This window comes from Vipera berus, assembly GCF_964194415.1.
Source record: "Vipera berus genome assembly, chromosome: W".
In the NCBI taxonomy this organism is placed as follows: domain Eukaryota; kingdom Metazoa; phylum Chordata; class Lepidosauria; order Squamata; family Viperidae; genus Vipera; species Vipera berus.
The window spans coordinates 75953699-75962125 of record NC_138210.1 but is presented as its reverse complement, the minus strand read 5'-3'; the positions used below and the strand labels follow the sequence as shown (position 1 = coordinate 75962125).

The 8427-nt window shown below is 61.1% G+C and overlaps 1 protein-coding gene across 1 annotated transcript; it reads left to right on the top strand.

Moving 5' to 3' along the window:
• Positions 1–582: 582 nt before the first annotated feature.
• LOC308676646 (actin-like protein 6B) lies at positions 583–8170 on the top strand (the record flags this gene model as incomplete). The annotated part of the gene is made up of 14 exons (XM_081342629.1): positions 583–607; positions 1413–1489; positions 1575–1740; positions 1997–2097; positions 2188–2285; positions 2538–2632; positions 3041–3147; positions 3444–3533; positions 3779–3840; positions 4703–4817; positions 5584–5664; positions 6356–6451; positions 7493–7579; positions 7793–8170. The coding sequence occupies 14 exons, from the start codon at positions 583–585 to the stop codon at positions 7871–7873; spliced, it is 1281 nt and encodes a 426-aa protein (XP_081198755.1). The 3' UTR covers positions 7874–8170.
• Between the last annotated feature and the right edge of the window lie 257 nt (positions 8171–8427).

The window sequence follows — 8427 nt, the reverse complement described above, 5'->3', positions numbered from 1 at the left end:
CCTCTTTTTTTTTTTTGGAGAATCGCTTGCTTTCCACACACGCATGCCGGCCCAGCCGGGTTCTCGTAGCGTGAGCACCGACCTGAGTTATGCAGCCTCTTTCAAGCCGGCGCTCGCTTGGGGGATGATGGGAACTGGAGTTGCTCCCCGGCCAAGCGGCAGCGGGGCTGGCACCAGATTGGGAGAGGCTAAATGAATTTCCCAGACATTTATACGGCCCACGGAAGCCCGGCCGGGGTGGGGTGCGGGGTCCGCTTCCCCCTGCCGGTTACCTGCCGGCCCGTCGCCCCCGCCGCCTCGGCCCCTTTAAGGACCCGTCGCTCTTTCTCTGCATTGTCTCCGACGGCGGCCAATCGGAGACCCTCTTGGGGAGGGGCGGGCAGCCCTGATTGGCCGAGACGCGGGCCTCCCGCCCACCCCCTTCCATCTTCCCGGCCCCGCTCCCTTCGCAGCCCCCTCCCCAGGCTGCTGTCCACCGGCCCAGGTGCTGAACCTCCGCCGCCCGTGACAGCCCAGCCCCGGGAGAGCCGGCAGCCCGCCCAGCCCGACCGCGACGCGCACCGGCACCGCATCCGGAGCGGGATGAGCGGAGGGGTCTACGGAGGAGGTAGGGCTGCGCGGCGCCCCCTCGCCCCGCCGGCTCTGCCCCGTGGCTGCCCTCGGCTAGGCGGGCTGGCTCCGGGGCATCGGAAGGCGGGCAACCGGGCGCCGGGAATTCCAGCAGCCTCGCCGGATTCCGGTCCTTGAGCGAAACCCCTTGGCCGAGCAGCCGAGGGAGGATCGGAGGGCCTCCCCTTCGTTGCTGTGTGTGGCTTGGCTCACTTGCTTAAGCGGCCTCGCGTGACGCCGCCCCTGCGAAGGGGCTCTCCAGCTCCCGCTGCGGCGCTCTGCTTCTCCGCGGGGAGGAATCGTGGTCGGCTTCCCTCCCGCTGGGCGACTGGCCTACGAAGAAGCATCCGCCTTTCCTCCTCCAGCGGTGCGAGGGCGACTCGGAGGCTCCGGACGGGTCCATTCCTGCATCCCCCCCACCCCACCCCACCCCCAATTCCGCGGGCAGCTTCCTGAACAGCCAGCAACAAAAGAAACCAACTTTGCGCGCTGCAAAATGTAAATGATAAAATCGGAAAGAGCCGGAAGGGGCCCTCGAGGCCATCCAGTCTAACCCGCTCTTCCCCCCGCCCCCGGTGCGGTCCAGGGATCCAAACTGCGGGCTGCCGCTCCCGTATCCTTAAATCCGGCGCTCTGGACCTCTACGCGCGGGGGGGGGGCGCTTGCGAGAATTAAGCCCTCGGATGAGGGTTGAAATGCGAGTTCAGACGCCTCCTTTGGGCTGAAAGGGAACCGACGGGGGCTGCACCCCCTCCCCTCCGCTCGCCCCCTCCTCACCCGCGTCGCGGATGCCTTCCTTGCAGACGAGGTCGGCGCGCTGGTTTTTGACATCGGCTCGTTCTCCGTGCGGGCCGGCTATGCTGGGGAAGACTGTCCAAAGGTAGGAAGCGGCGCCCTCTTCATAGAGGTCCGGGCCCCCTGACCCCGGATCCCCCCCTGCCCCACGGCGCCTGCTCTGCTTGCAGGCGGACTTCCCCACCACGGTGGGCTTGCTGTCCCACGACGAGTCGGCCATGGAGCTGGACGGCGACAAGGAGAGCAAAGGCGGCAAGGTCTACTACATAGATACCAACTCCTTGCACGTCCCGCGGGAGAACACGGAGATCGTCTCGCCCCTCAAGAACGGGATGAGTACGAGGGCGGGCCCGGGGTGGGTGGGAGGTAGAAGAGGCCCGGGGAGACCCCGAGCGGGAGTCGCGGCCCTCGTCTGCTGCGCTGGGACCCCTGCGCCCCAAATCCTGGCTCCACCGGGTCGCGGTGCACCTGGAAGGGGAGAAAGCGAGGCTCCGCTCGGCGGTTTGAGACGGCCCCGGGAGGAGTGTGGGGAGCCGGCAGCCAGCCCCCACTTTCCTTTATCCCCGCCCCGTTTCTCCTTCCCCCCCCCAAGTCGAAGACTGGGGCTGTTTCCAAGCCATCTTGGATCACACCTACAACAAGCACATCAAGTCGGAACCCAACCTGCACCCGGTCCTCATGTCGGAGGCCCCAGTAGGTATCTCGGGGGAGGGCACCCCACCCCCCTCCTTTGTCAGTGGGCTTCTGCCCTCTCCTGACCCTCCACCCCTCCCCGCCCGCCAGTGGAACACGCGCGCCAAGCGGGAGAAGCTGACGGAGGTGATGTTCGAACATTACAGTATCCCGGCTTTCTTCCTGTGCAAGACGGCGGTGCTCACGGCGTATCCTCTCGGCGCTACCCCGGCCCCGGAGCCGCTCGGGGCCGGGAACGGGACTCCCCCCTTTCCTGGCTGCCCCCAGGCCTTGCCTTCCTCGGCCCCGAAGGGCAGAAGTCCGGATTCCTATTAAGGCTCCTGCCGTCTAGGAGCACCGAGGGAAAAGATTGGGGAGGGGGACACAGCTTCTTCCCCCGCGGCCCCAGCGCCCCGTTACGGGACCCCTGCCTCGCCAAGCCCTTGACGTTGCTTCACCAGCTTTGCCAACGGGCGCAGCACCGGCCTGGTCCTGGACAGTGGGGCAACCCACACCACAGCCATCCCGGTCCACGACGGCTACATCCTGCAGCAAGGTGGGGGGCGCCGTCTTCGGGAGGGGGCTTACAAGTTGGTCTCTGCTGTTGTGAGGTCCGCTATGTGCGGTGCCAAACTCTGGGGGGCATGCCAGGATGCCAGGGACATCTGGGGGGAGAATTGCCTCTTCAGGGAGGGTGCTTGTCCTCAGGTGTGCTTGGCCAGGCCTGGGAGCCCTTGGCAGAGGCGGGAGGAAGGCCAAAGCACTTCCTGAGTTGGGGGTCCAATCATTGGGGGGAGGGGTTTTCCGAGGGGCAGAAGATGCTGCTGCCAAGGGGATAAAATGAGACATTTATTCCTTCCTTCCTTCCTTCCTTCCTCCCTCCCTCCCTCCCTCCCTCCCTTCCTTCCATTTCCTTACTCCTTCCCACCCTCCCCTTTTCACCCTCCCTTCCTCCCCAACGCAGGGATTGTCAAATCCCCCCTGGCTGGCGACTTCATCTCCATGCAGTGTCGTGAACTTTTCCAAGAGATGAATATTGAAATCGCCCCTCCGTACATGATCGCAGCCAAGGTAGGGCTCCCCCTGACCCCTTCCACCCCGGCCCAGAGCTACAGATCCCAGGGGCTGAGTGTGGGCTGGGCAGTCCGTCCACTCTGCTCCTGGGAGGAGCGGCAGAAGCAGCGGGTGGGAAGAGCCGAAAGTGTCCCCACTGCCTGCCCTTCCCAGCCCTGTCCTGCGGTCTCCAGAAGTGGGGAAGGGGCTGTAGAGAGCCCCTCCTCTCTTAAAAACAGCTGGGTCCAGAGACAATTGCAAGTGGGGTGTTCCCACAACCCGCCAGGCTGCCCACCTTCCTCCACCTTCCCCAGGAAGCCGTCCGTGAAGGAGCCCCCCCAAACTGGAAGAAGAAGGAGAAGCTGCCCCAAGTCAGCAAATCCTGGCACAGCTACATGTGCAATGTGAGCCCGGGGCCCTTGGGGGGGAGGGAGGGAGGGGCCCCTGCACTGTCAAGGGCCCGAAGGCGCCCAGTGGCTGGCTGACTGGCTGGCTGACTCAGTGCCCGTGGCGCAAAAGCTGAAGTGGACAGCTGATAGGTTTGGGTCAAGACTTATTCCTGGGTGGGAAGGTGGGCAGGGTGCATGTTGGGGAGGGGGCTTCTGTACAGGATATGCTGACCCCTCTCCATCCCTGCTGACGCCCACAGGAAGTGATACAGGACTTCCAGGCATCTGTCCTGCAAGTTTCTGATTCTCCGTATGACGAGCAGTGAGTATCAGGCGAGTCTGGCAGTTCGGAAGGCAAGGGTCTCATTTGAATAAATGGGGAGGGGGGGCTACATCTTGGGGTCCCTTGGCCTAGTCTTGCCCAGCCTGCCGGCTGCCCTCCGGATGGGTTGGGACCGCACCTCCCAGAATCCCCCTCTTTCAGGCATGTTGCTGGGAATTCTGGGAACAGGATGAAAAGGGACAGAATCTCTTTCCTGCTTTGAGAGTTCAAGGCTGTGGACCTGGGTGCTCCCCAAGGTTCTTTCCAGAAAAACAGCCCCGTAAGGTAGGCCGTAGAAGACAGAACCCAATGAAACAAACCAAAATAGATGGGTGCCATGACAGGGAATTGCGCTGCGTCTTTGATGGGAGAAATGAAACTGTTTTACAAGAAGAAAAAGAGGATCTAATCTAATCGAGGAGAGAAGCAACTTGGAATTAAGGAGAAACTTCAGAACAGTGAGAACAATTAACCAGTGGAACAGCTTGCCACCGGAGGTGGTAGGTGCCCCGTCACTGGAGGTGTTCAAGAAGAGATTGGACAATATTTGTCTGGAATGAAATAGGGTCTTCTGCTTGAGCAGGGGGGGTTGGACGACTAGATGACCTCCAACTCCATTCTGATTGCTTGACTGCATCTTTCTAGGTTGTGAGAAAGGGAAAGGAATTCGGTGGGGAGGCCAGGGGGGCCTGGCAGGGATGCAACATTGGTGGGGGTCTGCGAACCCCCAAAAAGCCATTGGGGGAAGGAGTAAGGGAAGAGGAAGAGGAAGGTGAGGGGGGGACCTCTGCCCTGGCCTGGCACTGCGAGTCCAGCCAGATCTGCCTCGATCTCTGTTCTCCCCCCCCCTTGTTTGGAGCAGGGTGGCTGCGCAGATGCCCACCGTCCACTACGAAATGCCCAACGGCTACAACACGGACTACGGGGCTGAGCGCCTGAGGATCCCGGAGGGGCTTTTTGACCCCTCCAACGTGAAGGTGAGCAGGGCAGTGGAGGAGGGGCAGAGAGGGGTGCCGGCCTTGTGTTTCCAGAGTCTCTGGGAAGGTGGGATGTGCACTTTGGTGGTGGTGCGGGGCAGCTTGCTAGAGCAGGGGGCTCCAAGCGTGGCCTGTGGGCTTCAACTCCCAGAATTCCCCAGCCAGGCTTGGAGACCCCTGCCCTAGTGGAGGCCCAGAGCTCTCGCTCAAAGGAGGGGCAAGCCAAGACGTGGCTGAGGCCAACCCAGCTGAGGACCTGAAGGGCAGTGTGAATCTAGCCCAGCCCAGTGTGATTGTTTTAAGTGTGAGCAGAGCCGGCAAAGGCAGATGCCTGGAGTTCCTCCTGGCTCAGTTAACCGTCTGTGGCTGGTTCCGCTTTGCTCCCGGCGAAAAGGTTGGGGACTCCTTGTGACGGGCTATTTTGGGGGCCCAGCACCCCCAATCGAGGCCTTGGGGAGAGGCACCTGATTGAATGGGAGGGGGGGTTGCAATCAAATTGGCCCTTCCTGTCTGCTTCTGCTCCCCCAGCAGCTGTGCAAATGTGGCTCTCCTTGCACTCCTTTAGAGGCGCCTCAGGGGGGGACCCTGGACTCTGCCAGTTCCCTTCCTTTTCTTCTCCCCCCCCCCTAGGTTATGCCCCTATTATTATTATCACGAAATTGCAATTTGGGGGTGTGGCTTTTTAAGACTTGTGCATGGGTGATTTTCGCTTTGCGCACCTGAACTCTGGACGTCACAAGCGCTTCCCCCCCCCCACGTTTCTCAGGGTCTGTCTGGGAACACCATGCTGGGTGTCGGACACGTGGTCACCACGAGCATCGGGATGTGCGACATTGACATCCGTCCGGTGAGTCCCCCTCTCCCCACCCGAGGGTTGCCCCCTAGGAAAGCCCCCCCCCAGGACGGAATTTTCCATCCACCCAGCCAAAGGAGGAACGCTGCAGCTCCCGAAAGATTCTGCCTTTGAAGAAGAGGGGCTGGGTGGGAAGGGGCTCCTGGCCCCCTCCTCACAGAAGCACGAAGGGGCGGCTAGATAAGGTAGCTCTAATTCTTGTCAGTCTTAATTAAGGTTTTCATATTTGTGTTTTTAATGTATGGTGAGCCAGAGTCACCTTGGACAGTGCAATGGGAAGGGAGGGAGGGAAGGAGGAAGAAGGAGGAAGAGAGAGAGAGGAGAGAAAGAGGAAAGAGGGGAAAAGGGAGGGAGGGAGGAAGGAGGGAGGGAGAGAGGGAGGGAGCAGAGAAAGGGGAGAAGGGAGAGAGAGGAAAAGGAAGGAAGAAGGAAGGAAGGAAGGAAGGAAGGAAGGAAGGAAGGAAGGAAGGAAGGAAGGAAGGAAGGATCCACAAAGATCTCTGAGCTTTGGGAAGCTTCTTGGGGCCAACTGAACAAGAAACCTCAGGCGCCTGAGTGGGCTGTGTGCGTGTGTGTGCGTGTGCGTGTAAGTGTGCGCGCGCGCGCGCGCCAAAAGGGCAGCGAAGGAGCTTCAGCCATCGGATCTCCTGCCCCCTTGCCCCCCCCCCGCCGCCCAATTCTGCAGGGTCTCTACGGCAGCGTCATCGTCACCGGCGGGAACACGCTGCTGCAGGGCTTCACCGACCGCCTCAACCGGGAGCTGTCTCAGAAGACCCCGCCGGTGAGAGCCACACCTGTGCGCATGCGTAAGGCTGGCGGGGGGGGGTGAGCTTCGTGGGAGGGGGCGTTTGCCCCGCTTGGTTCACCTGCACAAGCACAGCGGGCAGCTGCCCCCAGCTGGACTTCCCGGTGGGCAGAGCGGACGACCGGGCAGCCCCCTCCGATGCCAGCAGCCCCCCAGGTCTCTGGGCGCCGAGCTCGCGGGGGGGGGGAATGGCTCTGAAACTTCAGGAGTCGGTAAGCAGCTTTCCCGATGCATCCAGCTCGCTAAATCCTCTCCCCTTGAAAATCAATCAATCAATCAGGGTTCAGCTGGAAGGGGACCTTGGAGGTCTTCTAGTCCAGCCCCCAGCTCAAGCAGGAGACAAGTGGTTGTCCGGTCTCTTCTTCAACCCCCCCCCCACCTTCTGGGGGCAATAAGCTGACTTTGTAATAATGCCGCTGGGGGGGGGGGCGAAAGCCCTAACAAGCAGGCATATACATAGAATGAAGGCTATTGCTAAGCACATTGGTTTGTGCTTCTTAGATTGTAAGCCGCCCTGAGTCTTCGGAGAAGGGCGGGATATAAATGGGATTAAAAAAAATTGTCCTCACTGTCAGGAAGCTTCTTCTTAGTTCCAGGTTGCTTCTCTCTTTGATCAGTTTCCAACCATTGTTTCTCGTCCTGCCCTCTGTTGCTTTGGAGAATAGTGGGACACCCGCCCCCCTCTTCTTTGCAGCAGCCCCTCAAATACTGCAATCTGACTATCAGCCCCCCTCCCTCCCCCGGCCCTTCTTTCCTCTAGACTGGCCAGACCCAAACCCTGCAGCCTTTCTTCATTGGTTGGATAAAACCGCCGCTGCCTCGGAAGGGATTCGATCCGGCTCCTGATTTTCGGCTGCCTTCACACGGCTCTCCTTCTGGAGGGGGGGGGGTTCTAATGTCAATTAAAACGGGGAGGGGGGGAAGTCGCGCTGCCTTGGGGAGTCAGGACGTGCCATCAGAATGACAGTTGCTCCGGACCCCCCACGCCCTGTGACCCTCTTCCCCCCTTCCCCCCAGAGCATGCGGCTGAAGCTCATTGCCAGCAACAGCACCATGGAGCGGCGGTTCAGCCCGTGGATCGGGGGCTCCATCTTGGCTTCTCTAGTGAGTCGGGGGGGGGAGGAAGGGGGGAAATCGAGGGAGGGGGGGAGCAGGAGGGGAGGAGTCGGGGCTGTCCACAAGGGGTCAAGTCTGGAGATCGCGTAAACCTGGGTCTGCCTCCTGCGGGGGGGGGGGTCGCACAAGGAAAGGGCATCACTCTGTGGGGCGGTGGGGAGGGGCCGCCCCGCCCGCTCACCACCTTATTTCCTTTCCCAGGGCACCTTCCAGCAGATGTGGATCTCCAAGCAGGAGTACGAAGAGGGGGGCAAACAGTGTGTGGAGAGGAAATGCCCCTGAATGTCTTCCCTTGCCCACCCCCAGCTGTGCCCCCTCCCACCACCTCTGGGGCGGCTGCAGCCCTTCTCAGCCTGGCTGCCCCAATTCCCTCCCCACCGCGGTCCTTGCTGTGCCCTCCCTCTCCTCTCACCACACCCCCTCTTGCGCCCAAGAGCCCCCCCTCCAAGATCAGGAGGGGGGGCATAGGGGACCCAGGAAAGAGAGGCTGCCTCCCCTGTTTGTGCTCCAACTTTCCTTCGTCCATTTCGCCAACTGCCCGGATGGCACCATGATTCCCGAATTGGGGGGGTTTGAGTTCCAAAAATTGCTCCTGGTTGTGTTTTGTTTGGGAGGCCTGATTAAAAAAATGAATAAATGTGTGCGGTTTTTAAGGAAAAAAAAGCTTCCTTTCATCCAGGTGGGATTTTAAAGGAGGTTCGCCCCAGAAATCCAAGGTCAGCCCCTCCCCACTTGCACCACAGTGCCCCCCTCTGCTCCCTGAGGTGGCCAACCCAACCCACTGTGGGGCCTCATGAGTTCAGTTGGTGGTGTCCCTCCTGGTCTTCAGGCCTGGT